Genomic DNA, 23023 nt, shown 5'->3' with positions numbered 1-23023 from the left:
AAATTTTGCCTTCCTCCTTAGATTCTGCCAAACTTGTTAACACACATGTATGTTTTTGTATTAATGATGAGTCATTGTAAATCACTGTTGCAGAGATTAAATAAAATGCTGAAGGGCAGGCTGGGTGCAGATCAGTCATAAATTATTGGCAGCAACACAGCATGTGGGAATACATGAAATGTGCATGAAAAACATAAACTCATGTCTGGTAGCATGGTCGTTAGCCCAGACTGGGAATGCTGGATTTTCTGGATGGAATTAGAAGTTTGCCACAGAGCAGTCAGTGAAGAGAGCATTTGTTTTCTGCAGATTGAAAGCATTTGAACAATTTTTTTTGTCATATTTTGAATGCCTTTACAGTATGTGCTAGCTGCATACTTCAGTTCTCTGCCGTAACGAAAAAAATGGTGCTTTTCACATACGGTCTGCCCGGTGTTCTGGCTCCCTGGGTTGATGCACACAACTCCTATTGATGGTGGAGGAGTCACAGGCGTGGGGTGATGATGTGAGACGTGCCAGAAAATGTATCCCTGGTAGGGCACATGTCTTTAAAAATACCACAGTTTAAACTTGACCCTTTTCCTTGGGTTGTTTTATTTTTTTAAAGTAATGAAGTAATCCACGTGGAGGATTTTCCCCTTTTTTTTTTTTTTTCCACACACGACAATTTTGCTTGCAAATCACCAGTATTGCCTTTTAGGACCATCTTTTTGCCACAGTCGGATGTTTCTGTTGTGGGAAGAACAACTCTGTTGCAAAAAAAAGAAAATCTATGGCAGGTAGGAAGGTAGCAGAGTTCAAGATGTCGTTAGTCTAAATGAACCCTTCAGGTCTCCGTCTTGTTAGTCGTTTAACCCCACAGCAGTTTAAGGTTCGAAGCATAGTAATGTGAACTAGAAGGGGCACTTCTATGATCTTGACAGCATTGCATATAGGGACATGGAAGGGACCTGACCAAGTACAGGTTAATAAAGTGCTTTTCCCCGGTGATAAAAACTGTGATTGAAATATCCAGGAGGTGTGATCCAATCACTTCTTACCTCAGTTGAGAGCCAGCCAGCCTATATTGAACAATCTATACAGTTTTCTTGTTTACTGCATCCCAGCTGAATCTCTTCCCGTTAAGAACTAATGGTAAATAATTACTGGTGGTACTCTACGGAGAAGAGAGAGCAATTCTCATCAACGGCTGCATTAGGTGTCAGATGCTTGTTTATGTTTTAGGAAAGTCTAGGTACACACAGATAAATGTCTGTATATTTGTAGAATAATGTGCCTATATAACCTCTCTATATGTGCATGTCTATATGTGACTATCTCTCTGAATAGAGTTGCATACAACTGCATTAAAATGATCTTAAAAAAAAAAAAAGATCAAGTTTGAAAATTCAAATCCTTAAAGCTCCAGCCTTTTATTAGGTGTTTCCATTCTGCTTTTTCCAAAATACCCTTGTGGTATCTAGGGCACAGACCAGACAATGATGGAGCAGCTAGTCAACATTTTATCTTACCCTCATTCTTCAGTGCTTTGTTTGTTGAGCTGTATTCAAACCGTGCTTAAAGATGGAATTAATAATTACTGCTGGGCTTTCCTATTGCACTTACTGCTGTGAGACCCAAATCCTCCCCTGACCTCCGCTTGCCTGTATATGCATACAATGTGGTGGGTCTGCATGATATTTTTACAGTTCCCCTGCAAAGAGAGAGAATAGTGTTGTCCTGATTCACAGGTGAAGAAGTGAGGCTCAGGGAGGTCCAGCTCTAGCAGAGCCACCAGTTTTGGGTTCATCTGGGACTGTGAGATGACTCAAAATGACAGCAGGTTATCCACAATTAAGTCCAACGACCACCGAAACTCCAAGTTTCAGTGGAAACTCCAAGTTTTGAGTGCCTTGGCTTCTTACATTGCCAACGTCCAGTGTTGGGTGTGGGGGAGAGATGCGAGAAATCAGTAACTGCTCGTGAAAAGTTTGGGTTTGATGATTTAGTGGGTAGCTCCTGAGCAGTCCAAGGCAGCAGCAGAGCTGAATCCTCTTCTCCAGTGCAGCGTGCAGCTGCTTCAGCCAGGAGTGCTTTGCTCTTCTTACCATTTGCTGCCTTATTCGTTCAATTTTGACTAAGTTTATTTCCGGTAGAAATCAATTTTTCTACATTATAGTGCCCTGGCTTGTTCTTACAATAAACATAATCATCATTGGGGTGGTTGAGGCATTGGGCTCTATCAAAAACTGTACCGTGAGCTGGTAACTGAACTGTTTGCATATGAAGTAGATTAAAGAATACAGTGCAAGCAGCTCTAGTAGTACGGTTTCCTAACTCTTGAGTTCTTGATTTTATGACCTTGGCTTCTTTAAATGTCAATTTTGTGTATAATTTCCTAGGCTTGAAAAAAAAAAAACAACTCAAACCTCGACCAAACACACCGGAAAAAATGATCAAATAATGTAAATTTCCCTAATCTCATTCTTGGAGACAGCTGAAGTTATTTTTGCTGAAACTTTATGAGGAAGAAATTTTAAAAAGCCTCCAAGACCAGCCTGAAGATGGGTTTGAAAAATCTAAGATGGGTTTGCGACAGGAAGACCAGACCACCTTACTGAATGTAGCACAGCCAGCTCAAGGCATAGACACCCAGAAATACTTCATTACTCTTTTAGCCCCATCACAACTCCCCTCTGGCAGGAAATTTTCTCCTGCCTTCATTTCTTTGCTCGTGGGTAAGCATAGTGGTAGAGCCTTGCTGCAGTAGTTGCATGGGGCAGGGGACGAAGTGCTTTGCCATGGCACGGGCAGGCAGGGTGTCATGGTGGGGACGGGAGGATTTCGCACTTCTCACGGGGGATTGCTCCCCAGCACCCAGCGATGAATGGGGAACACCACTGCGAGGGGTGTCCTTCCCATCTGCTCCCTGGTCATGCCCAGCCTGGCTTGCAGATGGCAGGGTTACAGATGGAGCAGATGGGGGGATGCAGACGGGGCGGGTGGGGAGGATGCAGATCCGGAGGTGCAGATGGGGGGCATGGGGGAAGATGCTGATGGGGCAGATGGGAGATGCAGATGGGGGGATGCTGATGGGGTGGACGGGGGGATGCAGATGGGGACAGATGCAGATGGGGCAGATACAGAAAGGCCCTGCCCACCCCTCCGCAGAGGTGCTGGGGAAGGAGGGGCGGTTGCATGGCTCTCCACCCTGTCACCTTTTGGAAAACCGTCCCAGGCCCCTGTTCTCCTGCTGTGTTTTTTTTTATCATAGCATGCCTGCGGTTTGGTACATCTAAAGCATGCCTCAAACACCCCCAAATCCAAGTCATAATGTTGGCTGGTGATTCCCATGTGCTGAGCCCCACGTCAGCCCCTTGGAGGGGATGGAAAGGCTCCTTCATGTGGCCCGGCATTTAGCGTAGACATCACCTTTGCTCAATTTGTTCGCTGAGGGTGATACTCACCCCAAGCAAAAGGCCAGCACATGACCAGTGCACCACTTTAGTCCCACTTAAGCACTATTTTTAGGGTGTAAGTGGGGGAGGAGGCCAGCAGGGAGGGAGCACAGCAAAAGCAGGTGCTGTTCCTGTAGGCAGGGGTGGATTTTCACCCCCTCTGCCTACCAAATCGCAGGCTACAATAAATAGGCAAGATATTTGGTTTGCCACTTTGCACAGCACATTGCATGCAGGGATTTTTAGTCCTAGGCGAGTAAAATATCTGCTTGTTTTCAGATGTGTCTGTTACTGCTTTTGTTGCAGTAAACAGATTAAACGAGAAAAGGTCAAGATGCAATTTGAATCTGTGTAAGAACATAACAAATACTTTTCTCAGTAATCAGATACAGTAAATACAAGTACTTATTTACTTGTAAATGTTAAAACATTCACAAATTATCCTCTCAACTTCAGCAATACGAACTTAACCATCAGATTTTGGATACTATTTACTTTTCTTCTCCATGTGATTCAAGAATCTGTATACAGATGTTATTTAAACACTGTTTTGTTAATGGGAATACATGCAAAAGCAGGAAAAAATAGAAATAAGAAAGAATATGTTTTAGGTTTAACGAATATGTATTGTTTGTTATTCCAGAGTAAAATAAGACAGTAGGTGTTTGCAACATGAAAATCACCCCCCCCAACCCCCCCAAAACCCCAAGAAAACTATTTAAAAAAGGATCTTGCTGGGTGAATTGTTATACTGTTTGAGCAATTCAGAATATGTGCAGTAAATTAGCTGTTCTAAAAGTACCATGTGCCGGGCTTCTCAAGCAGATTTTTACATTTATGTTTTCACTAAGTCTTAGCTAATTGTTATGCCTTTCACCTTGAATGCCAATTGTAATAATAATATTACATCTGTAGTCTATTTCTCTGTTCTTAAATTACAGCAATCGGGAATACTCACTAGGTAAAATCCTGTATAGTTACTCATAAGAAAATATTGAAATCAGACGAAAAAATGTTTAGCTTGCATATTGCCTTAGACAGCCCTGGAGAGTTGCCAGCCAGCCAAGGTATTATTAGAAAAGCTGAGCAAATAGCTTACAGGGGGAAGAGCTGTGAATTTAGAGCTATCGGGTACTGTGGTATCACCAAATTTTAGGCAGGTTTGGTTTTTTTTTTTAGTTCAGTAAAGCCATTTAAAAATACAGCATGGTGATTTAAATGTGTGGGGTTTGCTTTTGGCACACACGTTTGAGGAGTAGTGATACAGTTCTGGCACAAAACACAGGTGTTTTTCCAAAGGGGGCAGATGCTCGGAGGAGGTGGATAAAGAGGTTTTTTGGGGGAAATGCTCCCCTCAGCCTCTGGGACTTCAGGTGGAGCAGAGGAAGGGCTTTCACCCTGGAGAGGTGATAGACCCTGGGTTTCTTGCTCAGTCCAGCCTTGGCAGTCTCCACGCACCCCAAACTGGGGGTCACCCTGTCCAGGAGCACCAGGGGAGGATGTTTCCCCTAACCATTGCTCTGACAGCCCCTGGATTCAGGCTGGGGAAAACCAGCAGGGCAAACACCATTTATTTCAAGAGAAATGTCGAATCATTTTGCACAAACTAACAGACTAATTAGTGGCACCCTGAGCACTGAGCAAATAAAATAAGTGGTGTTATTTTATTCACACAGATGCTTTTTTGAGAGGGGGAAAGGTCGGTTCCCACCGCAGAGCGTCGCACAGTGCAAACAGGGTTTACCTGCCAATAGTCTTGACTAACAAAAGATGCTCGGCACTTGAGAAGTTAATACGCAGCCAAAAAACCCCCCTGTTTTCCCTTGGGCCTTCCATCCTCTTCTGGGGTGGTTTGTACCTGACAAACTTTTTTTTAGTTGGTGCATTAATATTCTGTAACAAATGCGCTGTCAGGTGTCAGGGAAATAAGATGAAACAGTGCCATGCAAACATTCGCCACTTGCTCTTTTCTCCGCTCCTGCCCTAGGTTTGCTCTGCAGGATCGGGGTAGGGGTCAGAAGGCTTTGTTTGCTACTTTTTATTTAAAAAGGCCGAGATTCAGGTGTGCACAGTTTGGCTTTAAAAAAAAACCATCCAGGACACTATTGTATTGTGGAAATGCCGCATTGCAAGCAAGGGGAGGGCTCTGCACCGTCTTCTGTAAATACAGTTCTCAGGGCTTGGTTTCCTTTTAGTGAGAGAGATGCTTCTGTCTGGAAAAATACCCTCAATATATTAAAAATATATATATATATAACCTCAATATATTAAAAAAAAGAGAGAAGGGGGAGTAATGGTTTGTCATTGCTTTGCGAGTCAGGTTTTGGTCTATTCTTGTCATAGCTATCTGAAGTGTGTTTACATATAGTTTGCCTTTCTGGTATTTTGTGCTTGCACAGACCTGATCTCCACCTATTTTGTGTCAACAGTTGCTGAGATTGGTGTAGAACGATTAACCGTTGTGAACTGAAACACCAACATGCGGAGAAAGGTGCCCTCAGAGACCCTCTCTCGCGCTTACATCAGGCGCTCGCTCCAGGCTGCACCTGCATAAAACAAACTGCGTGGTTAAAAAGTCAGCCTGAAATATTAAAAATGGGGCAGATGTTGCCTCCTTCTTGGCTAAACCAATTTTCTCTTCTCAAAAATGAAACACAGCCAGAGGCGCAGGGCGAGGACGTGCTTTTGAGGGCGTGTGTTTTGCCCTGCCTGCCCTGAAATGATTTCAGTGTATATGATGTATGGCTGGCTTTACCAGCATTAGCACTAACGAGGCTTCTGCCTTTTATTTTACTTTTAAAAAAGAAAAGAAAAGGCAGCAGATGCTCCTGAAAAATATTACTTCCGCAGTTCTTCAACGAAATCTAGGTCATGTAACAGTTTCATGGGGCTTTTTTTTTTCCCTGCCCAGGCACTGTAGTCCTTGTGGCTTTTTTGGCTAGTGATAAAGCAAATAACAATTGCTCCTTTTTAATTCAGATTTATCCCAGAGATGTTCAACTTCTCACCTGGTTTATGAAGGTGGTTTATACCATCTGGGGGGCTGATCCCTAAGATTTCTGTGTCCCATGGTCTCACAAATTCTTTTTATCTTTGACATTCCTCTGACCTCCCGTGTGTGTTTTGTTTGCGTTGTTTTCTGAGGATGTCTTTTCTCCTGCCCTGAATAAAAAGCCGTCAGGAGTAGGATTATAAGAAAAATGAATTACTTCACTTAATGGGAAACTATGTTTAGATAAAGTAGATTACAAAGTAGGCTATTAGTTGTGGTTAGAAAACAATGTTTTGACATAGGATGTCTTGGGGGGGAGTTTGTCCAGAAGTGTGGGGTTGTTTTTCAGGTTGGTTGTGACTCAGAGTTGTATCTTTTGTGGTTTCTGGAAAAAAAAAAAAGGGAAAAAGAAATTTCAAACCAGTTTTGCAGGTGCCCACATCACACAAAATACACTAACATGCTCATGTTTGTTGTCTCAGTAGTGGTGGGGAGGACCCAACCACAGGAATCACAGCTTCCCTCCTCTGCCCCAAGCCAATGTCTCGGGGTATAGACCAGAGAGATGTCAAAGCCTATTTCATGTACGAATCACAGGTCCTGCATAGAGGTTCATTATGTTTTCTCTTTGGGGGTTCTGGGGGTGTTTTTCCCCAAAGACACTTCTCGGGGCTTTTGGTTTGGCCACCCTGGGTTCACTTCTCCTTGTCCTGCAGGCTGGAGGAGCTGGTGTGGGGTGACAGGGTACAGAGTTACTCCATACTCCTTAAGTGGCCATCTGGAGACGAGGAGGGTGAGGAAACCCATCCAGGAGCACGAAGAGAGCATTTCTCGTATCCGTCAGTGAGCGGGAACGCACTTAAACCAGCAGTCAGATGTGGGAGCAGCCTCTCTGCTTTAGCTTGGGCTGGAGGACCGGGCACGGCTTCCAGCTCCCATGCCGTATGTGTTACAGGTAGGAGTGAACGGGGAAAAAGCTGTTTGGACAGGACTCCCCGCTTGATGTATGGAAAAAGCTTTGGACCTCAAAGGAGGAACCTCTGTGTTTGGACCACTTGTGTGGCAGGAGAAAGCTCTGAGATCATGCAGGCACCTCTCACAAACACTACTTTCCCTTAAATAAGAGGTTATGCTGAATTGACAGAGGACAAGGAAATTGCTGAGAGAGAGAGGAGTGTTTTCAAAGAAATAGCGAGTATTTTGCTGTCAGTTCTTGCCCGTTCCCAGCGTAATCCCTGCCATCGAGCGGGATGTGGGTTGTTGGTTTGAAGTGCTCTGCTGAAGAAAAGCTGCTGGGTTGCACTAATGGTGTGCACCAGATCAGGACCAGAGTTACAGAGTCCAGATGTGCTCCTCTGAAGGTTCAGATGGGAAGTTGAGGTTCAGACCTCCCTCAGAGCTGGGAGAAAACCCTGAGCTGGGAGATGTGCGTCGTGTCTGGGCTGCTCTCAGAGCTTGCGGAGAGCCTGCGCATCCTCTGCCACGAGCGTTCGGGAGGTCCTGGGGTTTGTGGCACGGCCTGCACATTGAAGCACATACATCTCTATCCCAGCAAAGACAGTGCACTGTACAGCGCTGAGGTGAATCGCTCTCCAGATCTGGAGTGGAACAGCAACCAGGCAGCATCAGTCCTTGGGCAGCGAGAGCATTTTTGTGGGAGGCAAGATTTTGGCTGGTAGTGTGTTGTGTATCCAACCGCAGTGCTCTATGGGGTCCAGTGCTGTCCCGGGCAGGAGTCAGAGCAGCTTTAGTGCTGCTCTACTAGATGAATCCTTGCCATATTCCTTAAAGGCTAATTGTGGCACATGGAGATCAGCGGACTACAGCTGCGCTGGGATTTGGGAGCAGGGAAGAGACGGGAGGTCAGCTCCACTGGCACTTTGCCATGTAAAGATTTCCCCTTACATCATCTGGCTGCCGAGGGCGAGTTTACATCTGCTTTGCACCCCGAGGGAATTGCGGTGTCAGGGAATGAGGTTGCTGCGAGCCCTCCCCGGTGCAGCCGGGACCTGCAACCCGGCCTCTGCTCCAGCTCCCTGGCATTGGTGGGGAGACGCCTGGATGCCAGACCTGGATTTTCACCGGAAACTTTCCATGTCAGCTCAGTTTTTTTGAGTTGGATTTGTGGATGGGAGGAGAGGAAGAGGAGGAGGAGGAGGAGGAGGAGAGCATACCAGAAAGGCTAACAGCAGCTCGCCTGTGCTGTGGGAGGGCACTGGAGATGGGCAAAGCAGGGAGGTGTATCTCCAGGGAGCCCTTCCCCGGGCATGCTGGCTCTTCACTCCTCTCTAGCGAGTCCCTCCCGTGTTTTTCATTCAGAACTAGCTAAATAAATACAAATAGGCTTTAGCTCCATCCTACTGGGGAACAGGGAAAATTTTGCAAGATGGGAAAAGTGTTTCCTGCCCAGCTTGCTTCTAGAAAGACCCGTCGAGCAGCCACCAGCCGTGAGCTCTGTGCAGATTTGGGGCTAGGGGAGCGTTTGGGCCAAGGGAATAGCAGGGCCAGGAGCTTGTGGGTCCTACCTTGATGGAAGTCCTCTGCCGTCCCTTCTGCGCCAAGAGCATGAGCCACCGCTGGGCTTGCTGCCACCCCGAGGCGGTCACCGTCGCTGCGTGATGTCCCATGGGGCTGGTGGCAGGGTGCTCCCCCAAATCCTGTCGATGTTTATTTGGAGGCAGAATGCGTCCCACGGTGCTTTGAGAAGAAAGCGTGGTATGGAGCAGGAGGGGAAGTGGGGTTTAAGGGCTTGGGGGAAGAGCAAGCACAGAGGTGGCCAAAGGTAGAGCTGGTGTATGTTGGGCCAGTCAAAATGTAGGGCATAGCCGGCTCTCTTACAAGGAACGCATACCTGATCCCATCTCTGCTTTCTATTTTTGCACTCGATATGCTCGCTACATTAGCAGGGTTGGCTTGCAAGAGATTCAATAGCACTCTCCTGCTTTAAAGCAACTTTTCTGAATGCACAACATGAATCCATCAGTGGGGTCACATAGTAATGCTTGAAGTCAGAAGCTATTTTTAAAACTAAATTGCAGAACCACACATGGCTTTCATTAGTGCTTTACATCAAATTTGTCAGCTAATTAGTGGTTTTTCATCACTAGTTTTTGCATAGTATTTTATTTGTTCACTCTTCAGTATTGTCTTGCGACGCCCCCAGCCCTATATACAGTTCCTGGTGCTGGTGCTGCTAGCGGAGGAGGGAGGGAGAGGAGCACAGAGCTTTCAGGAGACCTTCCCAATCCTCCTGATGGATGGACTCGCTGTGTTTGGAGTATATTCCAATATTACGTGTCTGGAGTGGGCGGTTAGCAGCCCGTGTTCTCTCTTCCCTCCCTACCTCCATTTAGTGTTGTAAATGATGTATTGCAGTCCTGAACTGTCTTCGGTTTGGAGGAGGAGGAGGAGAAACCAAGAAAAGTTGCCAAACATGACTTCATAAGGTTTGACTTTAAATTGAACAAAGTTTTTTGAGTGTTTTGGTTTTTTTTTTTCTTTACAAATAAAGGGACTACAGAGAGCATGGATTGCTAATGACTAGTAGTTACGGGTCATTAAGCTCACTGACTGACTTCAGGATCAGAACTTTCTAATAATGGCAGTAAGCACTCTTTTAACATTTATTTCTCATTTTAGGGAAGGGGAGATATGATTACCATCAGAAGTCTGCAGTTATTTTTTCTGTTCATAATTACAGAGGGAGCTTGCGATTTTTAAGGCTGTTTCTAAAACATTTGAAAGTATTTGGTGAAATAATTTCTAGGGTTTTTTTCATTTCTTTAACCGACTCCTTTAAAAAGCTCTGGAAAACAAATACACAGGAAAAAATGAAAATACGTTAAAATAAGGAATAAAGTAGTTACTGAAGTGTAATAATCCCGGTTTATAGCACACTTTCCATTTAAATTGTTTTTATTAGAGATAAACCTGTTAAGCGTTGAGGAATTAAGTGCCGAATAGAGAAGGTTGTTTTCGCTGCTGTATAAATGAAGGATCCCAGTATGCAGAAAAGAGTATGGCTGGTTTTACAAGTGAATTATTTGCCAGTTTGAAGGGCTCCGGTTCCTTTGGCATCTGTTATAAAAATGATTTGTTTGTTGTCAAGAGGGATACTATTTTTCCAGAGCAAGAGACATTTTAGCACTGGGGTTTGTAGGTACTGTGGGCTTTCTCATCGTCCTTACACATGGTTTGCTAGAAGGAGCTCAAGGAGAAAATGAGGCAGAGAGATTTTTGGGAATTTCTTGGCACTGCTAGTGATACACAGACTTCTGGCATGTGGTGCTTTGGGACAATATTGAGCGGGAGCAGCCTGCAACTCCAAGTATCAAAAGTTAGTAATGGTGTGAAACTCTTCTCATTTGGGAGGGCTGAGGGGAGAGAAAAATTCAATATACTGCTAAGTCTCAGCATCTCCTTTCAGACAGCTGGTCCTGGGAAATTTCATTCAAAGACTGCAAATTGGAAGTCCCCACAACCGCTCTGTCAATTCTTGAGCAAAGGTGACTTTGGAAATTTGTGACAGCAGAGGAAGGTCTTGTTTTATTCACTCAGCAGAAGTGAAATACAAGGGGAAGGGAGAAAGACCAGATCTGTGCGGAAAATGTCACTCGGGCTGTAACCTGAGCCTTAGCGAGCTGTGCCTTTTGGAGGGTTTGGTGACCCTCCGAAAAATCCTTGCTCTCTGGCTGCTATTATTGTAGCCAATTTCCAACTAAAATAAGTCTTTTGTCATCACCAGCCATGCTGCCTCTTGCTGAGAAGAAACAAAACTTGTGCGCGGCAGTGAGGGCAGCCAAGCTGAAGGTCAGAGTGCAGAGGCGGATTGTTGCATCCCTGGGGCCGGGGCTGGATCTCACCCGTGGGACCAGCGATGCACCAACCAGGGAGATTGCCAATGACCTCTGGAGACAGAACCCAGGCGAGAAGCCTAAGAGAAAGCATCCTAGTAAAATGCAAATTGGAGAAAAGAGGGTTTCCTACTCCTCTTTGGGGTTATGCAGGTGGAATAGCTGGTTTTTTCTTGCTTTTTGGGACACAGCGGAAAGCACAATCTCATGTATCCAAAAAGGCAAGGAAAAGTTAACTTGAAAAAAAATAATAAATACTTTAAACTTCTGTGTTTGCCCAACTGGTCAAACGTTTCCTCCATGCCAAATCCTTCCCTTGGAAAAAAAAGAAGAAAAAAAGAAAAAACAAAAAAAAGCAACCCAAAGCATTGTTTTGCAGAGTTCACTCCTTGAGCAGGGAGATGGGTACAACTTGTACACTGAGGGATCTCATGTTTTTTGTGCTGCTATTGACTCTGCTCTTTGGGGGAAAAAAACCCAAACCAAAAAAACCCTTCCACATTGGAGCAAAGGTACCAATGCATAGAGCGCTGGTATGGGGAAAAATACTTTATGCAAGTCCTTGAGCCTGTGCAGGTCTTTACTCACATGAGTAAGGTTATGCGACTGTCTTAATCATTAACTTAAGTTTTATGCTGAGTCGTATTTTGATAATACTCCATTTGAGTAGCACCTAATAGGCAAATGTCTTTTTTAGGTCCTGATTCCTCTGAACTTTTAAAAATTAGAGTGATTTAGGGTTTCTTTCTCTTAAGATAGGTGAATGTGAACATACAGGAAGAGGGGCAGTGAGATTTTTCCTGTTAGCTTTTCTGTTCCATCATTATTGCTGGTGTTACATCAGCCTGGCACTTTGGAAATTCAAAGAGTGTTCAAAAGATCTTGGCCCTTCTATCAAATTAAAAAACAGAGAGTACAAAGAAATTATCCCCACACCCATATATTTCTTCAGCAACAGCTAATTCGCAATTTTACTTGCAAAGAGTTCTCAAATGTGATTTGTAAATGTAACAGCGCTGCATTGTGCTCTCTCAAAGCAAGCCACATTAATAGTTTTAATCTGATGGGTTCTTATGAATTCCAGGTTTGGGATGCAGGAAGAAACTTGAAAGTGAATACTTTCTTCTTTTTTTTAATGCATAGTGGTTTGGAGTCTACTATAATGCAAAGTAAAGCGTTCTGTTACAAAGGCAGGGAGGATGGGACAGAAGGTTAAAGGGCATCCTGGAAACAAACAGCTGGACCAGTTTATTTAAACAGATACAAGGATGGGGAGCTGACCTCCGTTTGACTTCTAGTGGGAGGAGCGAGAATGTCATTTTATTACTTTGCCCAGAAGGAAAATGTTCTTGCGTCTGAATTCCCCCCGAAGACATCCAAACACTGGGCTGTTTGGCAGAATTGCTACTTATAGAAAATACTTACACGAATGCGTAGGAAGAAGATAACTGTTAAGTACCTGTGTGTAAAATGTTCTTAAAGCAGATATCCCGAGCGATAGCATGGGGCAAACAGGTGGGAATATGTTTTACTGTAGGCACATCTTGGGGATAATTATTGGTAAATTCTAGCTGTATAGTTTATTATGCTAGCTATGTAGTTTATTATCGAGCCCCCTTTCTTATTAAAACTGCTTGTAGTTTGGAAGAGAAGGAAGAGAAGGTTGTGAAGTTGGGGTGTGCGTGCTTAATGTTGCTCGGGGTTTCTTTGGGGTAGAAGCTTTTGGCAAATGAAGGTTTCGTTGACTAGCAAATCTCACAGCTACCAAAACCCCTCCCCTCCTGCCACAGTAACAGGTCCTGGCAGTCAGGCAGGAGAAGGATGGAGTAAACACAGCAAGAGCCTGCTGGGCTTGCAGAAAGGAACGGCTGGGGCACTGGGATTTTGTGTTGTTGTTTTACGTAGGAGAGTTGCTGTGAAAATTGCTTTCTGCAAATGCAGATTACAGATATTAAACAATTTTCTAATTGGTCATGGAGCTAAGGCAGCTAATGGGGAAAAAAAGCAGGGTTTTTTTAATTGCTTATTTCACATGGTGTTTGTGCTACACCTGTGCTTATAATGAGAAAGGAGAATTAGTCTAACCTTCTGCTCACATGATTCTAATTTTCATGGTTTGTACAAGATAATGATAAACTGATTTGCAACACTGTTTGCTGGAGTTGGGGGGGGGGTGGTTTATTGGAAATGTGTAGAAAAATTGATCGAATACTGTTGCTGACAAAACATGACCTAGTTCAGGTGTAAGGTTTCCAGATTGGCACCCAGAATTGGTGCCTTTGAGCCCATTTTGTCGAGACAGGTTCGATTAGGGCTCAACATCTTGATTAATTTTTGCGGGAGTTTGGGTAACAGGAGTCAGTCGGGAATGGGAGATAGGAGGAGACCGAAATTGCTGTGCTCTCTGGTCTTTGATGAGGGCAAAACAAACAGCACGGGGTGGTGGTTTGCGATTCTTCTCCCTGCTCCCTGCATAGGGGAGTGGGTGGGCAGAGCTGATTCCCACAGGGAGGTCCTGGTGGCTTTATCTCTGCGGTAGGAGAGCTCCTGCTAAGCCACCCCAAGCAAAGGCAATGAAAACAAGCACCAAGTAGCCCTTTGTGGACTTTCCCATTGCATTTTGCAAGCGTAGTTTGGTTTTACCCACGCTCACGCTTCTTCCTTTACTAGTAAATATTGTGGCATACACGTTTTTATTCTTCTTCTTCTCTCTCGTAAAGAATGTAAAGTCTGGTTATGAGGCTTTGCCGTGATTAAATCTCAATGGAGATTTTTTCCAAATGTTTTTTCACTAAGCTTTCTGATGAGCAAAACTGCAAGAGTTCTTCTAACACTCTTCAGACAGGTCCCCAGCCATGGTTTCAAGCCTCCTGATTTCAGTGCCACAAAGACTGCCCACAGAGGAGACCGGGGCACTTGTAATCTTTATCCTTCTTCTGTTTTGCTATAAAATTATTTTGAATATTCCTTTGCCAAATAAGCATTGCAAAACTAACTGAGGCGAAGAGCTACAAAAACACAAAGAGTACGGTTGCAGATGGCTATTTTTAAAAACGACTGTACCTTTTTTTTATTTCCAAAGATCTGCTTTTCATTGTTCGGGGGGAATTTTCAGTAGTCCAGTAATTATAGTTTAACAAGATGTTTGCTGTAAATGGTCAGGCCTAGCTGGAGAAAACAGGATTATAAATTCAATTACTGTAAAGCTATGACCTCGCCTTGACCCCTGAGACTTTGCATAAAGAGAGAGGGGGGGTAAAAGCCCACCAAGAAATGGCTAGGAGGAATGCATGGCTCTGAAGTCCCCAGCAGTGTGACTTAGCGGTGATAAAACTCCAGACGTTCCCTCATTTGATGGGGTTCTGCCATCACAGTTCATTATCTTAATAGTGGGCATTAAAAGGGAATTAGGTTTGCAAGAGGTAGGGGCAGGTTTTGATAAAAAAAATTGGAAAAAGAAGTCAGAGGACATAAGGCAGAAATGGCACTAATGAGGGGGAGGTAGCAGATGCCCTCACGAGCATCTTGCTGCCTTCACCCGTTTTTTTTGTGGCCCGTTCTGAATTGAGAAGAGCGTTGCTGGTATTGTTTCCTGAAAACTCAGCTAATTCCCCCATGAAAAGATGAAATGGAAGTGTCCGACTGTGGTAAAAAGCAGGCAAACATAAATCAGCTCGGAAACCCCAAGCTCGTGCTCTCAGAGGTCATTGGGGTTAGAGGTTTTGCCGTATTTGCATCCTCACGCAGCCCGATGGAGAGCACCGCGGCAGGGCAAGAGGGCTTGGGGATGGGTGGAAGTCGTCCCCTTTGATAACTGTTTGCTTTCCTCTTTTTTCTTGCAGGTTTATTAATGCTAGAAGAAGAATAGTTCAGCCCATGATAGACCAGTCCAATCGAGCAGGCAAGTCCCCAATAGTAACTGTATTCAAGTCACGCAGGCGAAAACCATCCTTAAGCCATTCACCGGGAGGTCCATTACCTGGTAAATAAATGAGAAATGAATGCTGGGAGTGATTGACAATTAAAATACAACCAGCTTTGTTTCATTACAACCCTAATCATTTTAACATGATTAAAACATTTGGGGAAAAAAGAAATTGAAAATTCAAAAAAAGAAAGTAAAATGATCCACTCTGTGACCAGATTTTTGGAATTGAAGTTATTTTTATTTTTTTTAGTAGTTGTTTTGAGTTTTCCTTCCCAGCTCTTTCTGCTCCTGTGACCACTCCCTGGTGCATGGCTTGGTGTGGAATTGCTGTAAACTTTATTACCTGTCAAAAGGGCAAAGGGGTCAGAATCGCTTGTGGGACTCAGTAAAGTTCAAAGACATTCACTGAGGTAGAGCTTTATGTGCTTTAATAACCCAAGGCAGCTTACTTCTGAAGCTGGCGTTTAATGTACAGTTAAAACCTTGAGTTCAGGTAGTGGTACTTGTATAGAGTCCTTTTGTCCCTTGTCTCTTATTTTTAGTAGCTGTCTTTTGGGATCACTGAGTGTTTGGGGTTTACTTTGGGGGGATTTTTTTTTTTTTTTTTTTAAATCTTGAGTTTTCACATGCTGGTTCTGTCTGGGGTCTTGGCTCGCAGTTCTGTGTGGGTATTTACCATCAAGGAATAGCCCATTACTCCCAGTTGGTTTTGTTTTCCGAGTCTTGCTGCCAAACTATCCAAATCTGTCGTTGTCCAAGATGCCTTTGGGCGACGCTTCCTCTTTGAGTACATTCGATTATTTTGTCATGAGAGGTAAATATCTGGCATGGACGTGTTCAGGTCCTCCTCTTACAAAGGCACACGGGCGTAATTTAACACACTGCGATTTCAGTGTGACTATTCCAGCCATAAAATCCAGCTCCTATACAGGTCTTTGCATTGACGTCAGCAGTGGCAGCAGCTGGAGCCAGGGTTCCTTGTGTCTCGAGATTTCAGATCGCTAACTTCATTTCCAAACTCGCAGTAGGAAATTAAGCCAAAACTAAGCAAGCTTGTTAGCCCAGCACTAAATTCAAACAGTAAATGTTTTTCACTGTTTTTAGAGCTGGCATCGATAGCCATCTCATGCAGTCCGGGGGGCAGGGGGTTGTGAGAAGAGGCGACCCTTTTGGCCGTCACTAAAGAGCAATCTTCTGCGCTTTTCCAGTAAGTCAAGGAACGCCCTATAACCCCGACGGGCAGCCGATGGGAGGTTTCGTGATGGATGGCCAGCAGCACATGGGCATCCGAGCACCAGGTAAGCCCCCGGGGGAGCGTCACCCACCAATGGGTGACCTCGGTCACGCCACCGCAGGGAACTGCACCTCCACCCTCCGCCGTCGTCTCAGCTGCCTGCCTTGCCTCGCCTGTCTTCTGCCTGCCTTCAACACCACCGAGGGAAACCAGGCATCTTCTCGCTCGAGCGGTCCTGGACCCTCTGCCGTGCTGTGTTTTGGAAAGGGGCTTTTGGCACTATCTGTTGACTTTGCTCATTCTCTGGCATCTTCTTGGATTTTTATCTCCCTCTAGGACCTATGAGTGGAATGGGCATGAATATGGGCATGGAGGGGCAGTGGCACTACATGTAACCTTCACCTAGGTAACCAATGGCAAAGCCAGGGGGAAGTAAGTACAAACGGGGTCTTTGTTCTCACTTTGTCCGAGGGATATTTGTCTCCTTGCATTTCCCTATGTTCTCCCTGCCCATAGCCTCATGCTTGTTCCTTGCTTTCCATCCATCCATCCATCCTATGCCTGGGCTCCTTCGGGTTTCTCTCCCTCCGGTTCAGCTCAAGCTTTCCAAGCTCCCAAACCCCCCGTGCGTGCGCGCGCCGTACATCGACGCTGCCGTACATCGACGCCGCCATACATCGACGCCGCCATACACTGATGCTATTATCCATCCCCGAGCACATGACAAAACAAGAAGCAGCCGGGGAGGTGGGGGAGCCCGTCGTCTTGGCAACAGACTGATTTGCAAAATGTAAGCGGCAGCGCAGGGAGAGGAAAGAGCATGTCCCCAAAGTGTCATAAATCTGTCTAACCGCAGTTGATGCATGAGTTACATTTCTCTCGCTAACCTGCAAGACACCAAAAAAGCCAAACAGAGACTTCTCATAGGTAAAAAAAAAAAAAAAAAAAAAAATGGCAGCTTCACTTAGTTGCATTTTGGAAGGCGATGGACGAAACTTTGATTTTTTTCTTTTTCTTAATTTTTTTTTCAAGTTTATTTCTCTTTGTCTGTCCGTCATAATGGGATTACGTGTGGCAAAGGAAAAAGAGAGAATACAAAATAGAGGTGTGCGCAGCAGGCTATGGAGCTTAGCCCAGGCTAATTGACTATATCCAAATTAAGTATGCCATCACTTGCAGTGTGACAAATGGATTTGACTTATTCAGTATACAAAAATAGAGATCATTAATGCAATCTTCAGTGGCAGGCCTCGCGAAGAAAGCCTAGAAAAACTGTCCCAGTTTTTTTTTTTCCCCCTCTTGTCTTTTTGTAGGGGAAAATACATTATACAAATTTTGGTGTTGTTTTTTTTTTAAAAAAAAGAGTAAAGCTGTTTGAAGCACCAAGGCACCAGTACCATGTTTAAATGGTGCCCGATTCTGTTCATCTCGCTCTCTTTCTGGAGTTAAGAGCAGTTATTTTGGCATCTTTGTTCTGCCCCCAGTCTATATTAACGTAGGGTTTGAAGTTACCCAGGCCAAGTGTATTTCGTAGTCGTCTTCTCTGGGCGCGAGTCAAAACTAAGTTTTAACAATTAGCTGTGAAAACATTCCTCTGAGCTTGGGAATGCAACAGCCTTATTACCTCATCATGGAAATTTCTAGCTTAGTTAATTTAAATATTGTTTCTTAGTTTCTGGGTCAATTAAATTTAAATGATGTATTTTATGCTTCGTGACCAATTAAATTAATAGGTTATTACAAAAAATATTATCATCTTTTTTGATTAAAGAGCTGTGAGTACAGTATATTTTATAAGCAATTTTCATTAGTTCAAAACTGTTCCTTTAGGCTAGATTAAGCAGCTATTCATTGCTAGAGCCTTGAGACCTGATTCCAAGGTGTTCGGCGCATTCACAGCGCGCTCTTACTTAGAACTAAAGCCAATTGAACCTACTTAGCAATAGCGTATGCCTTTCACCCTTGATGATTATGGAGCTTATAGCTCTCCGAAACAATACACCTGTCAGTTCCCATCAGCTACAGCAATCCAAGCAGAAGGCAGAGGCCCACAGAAAGCAGGAGGTTTTATTGTTTTAGGTCCAATTTTTTTCTTATTGTTCTCCCAAACCCACTGAAAGGTTGACTGAGTTGCACATCTGATTTTTTCGGACAAAAGTGAGCAGGGGGAAAGAATAACTGTTACTGATTATATATATATTTTTAATGTGTTTAAAAATACAGGTTTGAGTTAACAATCGTCCTTAGTAATCCTATCAATTTCAGCTTCATATGAGGCCTTTGTTCAGCGACATATGTGCTTGCTGTATAGCGTCTGTTTGAATGGCACGAATACTTGGGACAGATTCCAAGTGATCAGGCTCGAGAGCTAAATAAATGACTGTTGGTAAACCTCGACACCAATTTAACCCATCTCTCCTCCCAAGCCCCTCATTAGCTACTACGGATTCCCCACCTTGTATTCCCAGCACACTTTTATAAGCAGGGAGATGAAGGCGGGTAGCTGGAGCAAGGCCATGGGGGCTGGAGCCCACCTGAAAGCCCTAGCAGGGCTTCCCCAGCTTGGTGCCACCACCCTGTGTGACGTTAGTCATCATCAGGCTGGCTCTGCCTCCGGCGTGCTTCCAGATCGGAAGCATCTCCATCGCATACGTTCCTAACCATAAAAGCAGAAAGCGGTTTTATCTCCTAAAATTCTGTATTTGGAGGGAGGAGGGTGTTCTCGGGGGGGGGGGGTTGACCTGGGAATCATTCCTGTTGCCATCATTGTGAGGCCATACATAGGCTTGGATCCCACAAAGGCAACTGCACTCATGTGGCCATGACTCCACGTCCCAGCTTTGGCTCAATGCCGGCCTTCCCGTGCCCGAGTGGAGGAGCTTCACAGCCCGATGTCAGTAGCGGGTCCCCACCACTCACCACCACCTCTTTCTCTCCGCAGGGCTGCAAAGTATGCCAGGGGATTATGTGTCTCGGGGTAGTCCAATGGGTATGAATATGGGACAGCCAAGCTACACCCCACCCCAGATGCCCCCCCATCCCGCTCAGCTGCGTCATGGCCCCCCCATGCATACCTACATTCCTGGACACCCTCACCACCCAGCGATGATGATGCATGGAGGACCACCCCACCCTGGAATGCCCATGTCAGCATCAAGCCCCACAATGCTTCATACCGGCGAGCCGGCAGTGAGTGGACAAGTGATGGACATTCATGCTCAGTAGCTTAAGGGAAATAAGCGTTGTCTGCAGCGACGGTAGTTTTCAAACATTGTCTTTCTGCAATGGCTATGGAGTTCTTGGCGTCAACTTTGGACCAAGGGACGTTCCGATTCTTCACAGGGACCCTGAAAAGCAGGAAAACACCAACCGAAGTCAACTTCTGGGGACATGCTAAATACCTATATAAGACATTAAGAGAACAAAGAGTGAAATATTGTAAAATGCTATTATACTGTTATCCATATTACGTTGTTTCTTAAAGATTTTTTAAAAAAAATGTGAAATTTTTCCACACTATGTGTGTTGTTTCCATAGCTCTTCACTTCCTCCAGAAGCCTCCTTACATTAAAAAAGAAGCCTTACACTTATCCTGCAAATGACAGAAAGGGCTTATTTGCAGGATTTTTAGAGCATTAAAATAACTATGTCAGGCAGAAGAATCTTTCTTCTATCCTAGGATTTCAGCCATGCACACTCTGTCTCTCTCTCTCCTCTGTCCTCCTCTCTCTCTCTGTGTCTTTCTTCCCTTTCTCTCCCTTTCTCCCCATCTCTCTCCCTCTCTCTCTTTCTAGCCTGGGGCGTGAATTTGCATGTCTAATTCATTTACTCACCATATTTGAATTGGCCTGAACAGATGTAAATCGGGAAGGATGGGAAAAACTGCAGTCATCAACAATGATTAATCAGCTGTTGCAGGCAGTGTCTTAAGGAGACTGGTAGGAGGAAGCATGGAAACGGAAAGGCAGTGTATTTGAAGCCTAATTGTCACATCAGAGCATCCTTGTCCCCATGCAGCAACCACCACCTTGTACATCACTTCCTGTTTTATGCAGCTCGAAACATGGACTGAAGATTTATTTTTAATATGTTGACTTTCTTTCTGGGCAAGACATCGGTCATGTGTGCATTTTTTTTTTCCATAGTCCCATCATGGAGCATTTATGTATACATTGTAAATAAATTTTGTGCAAAAAGGACTGGAAAAATGATCTGTATTATTGCAATTTTTTGTAAAAGTAGCAGTTTGGTATGAGTTGGCATGCATACAGATTTACTAAGTGGGATAAGCTAATTATACTTTTGTTGTGGTTAAACAAATGCTTGTTGATAGCCTTTTTCTATCAAGAAACCAAGGAGCTAATTATTATTAATAATAATCATTGCACACTGAGTCTTAGAGTTTCTGATTGAAACAGTTTGGATTGTATAATAACTCAAAGCCCAGTTGTAGTAGTTTGAGTGCAGTAATGAAATCTGAATCTAAAAATAAAAACAAATTATTTTTTGTCATGGTGACTCCACTGCTTGCAAAATTTGTTTCCTGCCCCCCTTCAGTATTTGTAGCCATTCTATCCCAAATTTGGAGCTGAGCAGCTACAAAATTCACCTAGCTCCAGAGATGTACCTGCCATTTGCTATTTAAATACCGGCTTCGAATTTAAAGAATGTAAGAGTAATGCTACGCTGCGTAAAGAAACTTTCTCGGAACTTGCACTGTAAATTGTCAGGATGGGAACTGTTGCCTGTTAATAAATGTGATATCGTAGGGCATTATTGGAAAGAAACTTGTAAATAGTATTACCCCCCACCCCAAATTACAGTTCTGATACGCAGTTTAAATTATCTGAGCCACTGACATACTACATTTCTTCTGGAACTGAACATACTGAGGAAGAAGGAAAATAAAACTTGGAAAACATTGCCTGGGCAATGCATATTTGTAAAGTAAATGACGTGCTGGTGCGAGGGGCTGCTGGACCTCTGCAAGCGGAGGCTGGTGCAGGCCGTCCTCTCCTCGTTAACCAATTTCCTCGCACAGCTGTACTTTCTGCACCGCAGCCAGCGAGTTAAATAGCACCAAGCAGCTTGGGTAGGCTGCGATACCTTCTCATTTTCTTTAAATAAAATCGCAGCTATGTATATTAAAAAAAAAAAAAAGTTTCCCGGGGGTAGGAAAATTACATAAATATCTTAATTAAGGCAAAATCACGCAACAGCCCCCCACCCCCCCGCCCTCCCGCGCCAGCCGGCACCCCGCGGCAGGCCCGTGTCCCGGCGGTGCTGTGGGGGCAGCCGCCCCCCCCACCCCCGGCCCTGGCTCCGCCGCCCCCCGGGGGTCCCCCCCGGTGTCCCCCGCGGCCGGGGCTGGGCAGGGCTGGGCAGGAGTGCAGGCGGGGCTAAGACAGGGTGCAGGCAGGATGCAGGCAGGGGTGCAGGCAGGGCTGGGCAGGATGCGGGCTGGGCAGGGCTGGGGGCAGGCAGAGCAGACCTTGCTGAATTAAGCAAGCCACCAAAGTGGGGTCCTCTCCCCCCGCAGCTGGGATCGCTTCCCCTTCCTTTTTTTCTTTTTTCTGTAACTCCGAGTTTTCTTTTTTCTTTTCCTTTCCCCCCCCTTGTTTTTTAAAGGGCCGCTGTCCGCCGAGGAGGCTGCACATCCCGGCTCCCGCTGTGTGAGCCCGGAATAACGACACTTTTCTGCCAAAACGTGAATGAACGGGGCTCGCTTTTTTGCCTTTTTTTGGGGGGGGGGGGGGGTAATGTTTTGTTTTGTTGTGTTGTTTGGGTTTTTTTTAATGTTTCTCGAAAGACAAAACAAACCGCCCTCTTGCATGCGAGGGCACACGCGTCCCTCCCTCCTCGCAGCCGCAGAGAAGTGGGGCACAGACCTTCCTCCATCGGGCCTTTTTTGGTTGTTCGGGGGGGGGGGGCAGATTTCAAATTAAACCCACTATTATATCCCAAGACATTTAATCAGCTGTAATTATAACACATTCAAAATGAAGAATATGCCTTGACAGTATTTTTATTGTTATGGTTCATCGCATGATGTTAGACAGCTTCAGAGGCACAGGAAAGAGAAGTAAACGGGTTACAAATAGGGAATTATCCCTCGTTTAGCATTAAAATTCATTTAGATAAAATTGCCACAAACATTTAAATGGGGAGATTAGTTCCCCCTCACGCCTTATTGCACTCTCTCAATGGCTCCGTTAAGAACATTTTACACGTTGGAAATTCCGCCTTCTCGGGCCGCTCGCTGTTTCCTAGCTACCCTCCTTTCACCGCACCGGGGGAGGCCGCCAGGGGGGGACGGGGGGGGCGGGCCGCCCGGCTGCGCCTCACCGCCTCGCCCCAGCCCCGGGGTCTGCGCGCCCCGCCGCAGATGCGCGCTGCGCTGCGCTGTTCTGCGCGGGGGGCGGGCGGCCGACTTGGAGAGCGGGCGGGGGCGGGGCGGGGGGGGGTCGGCTGGCCTCCCCGCTGTCCTGCCGCTGCCCGCCGCGGAGGAGCAGGAGGAGCAGGAGGAGCAGGAGGAGGAAAGCCGGCTTCGACTGCCATCTCTTGGGGGCTCAGGAGAGT

The 23023-nt window shown here is 45.2% G+C and overlaps 1 protein-coding gene across 11 annotated transcripts in view; it reads left to right on the top strand.

Annotated features, from left to right (window-relative positions):
* MEIS1 (Meis homeobox 1) overlaps nucleotides 1-20956 on the top strand; it is a 110852-nt gene extending 89896 nt beyond the window's left edge. For 6 of the 11 annotated variants that reach the window (XM_052784172.1, XM_052784168.1, XM_052784165.1 and 3 more), the window contains 3 exons: nucleotides 15125-15183; nucleotides 16419-16508; nucleotides 19386-20956. In XM_052784172.1, the coding sequence (XP_052640132.1) occupies nucleotides 15125-15183; nucleotides 16419-16508; nucleotides 19386-19669 (433 nt within the window). In that variant the 3' untranslated portion in view covers nucleotides 19670-20956. Of the gene's footprint in view, nucleotides 1-15124; nucleotides 15188-16418; nucleotides 16509-16780; nucleotides 16877-19385 lie in introns of all 11 variants that reach the window. The other 5 variants (XM_052784173.1, XM_052784175.1, XM_052784166.1 and 2 more) reach the window with 3 other exon arrangements.
* The last annotated feature ends 2067 nt before the right edge of the window (nucleotides 20957-23023 follow it).

Source organism: Harpia harpyja, chromosome 4 (genome assembly GCF_026419915.1).
Source record: "Harpia harpyja isolate bHarHar1 chromosome 4, bHarHar1 primary haplotype, whole genome shotgun sequence".
Lineage (NCBI taxonomy): Eukaryota > Metazoa > Chordata > Aves > Accipitriformes > Accipitridae > Harpia > Harpia harpyja.
Note: the sequence above shows the minus strand (reverse complement) of the source record. Positions and strands in the feature narration are given on the sequence as shown.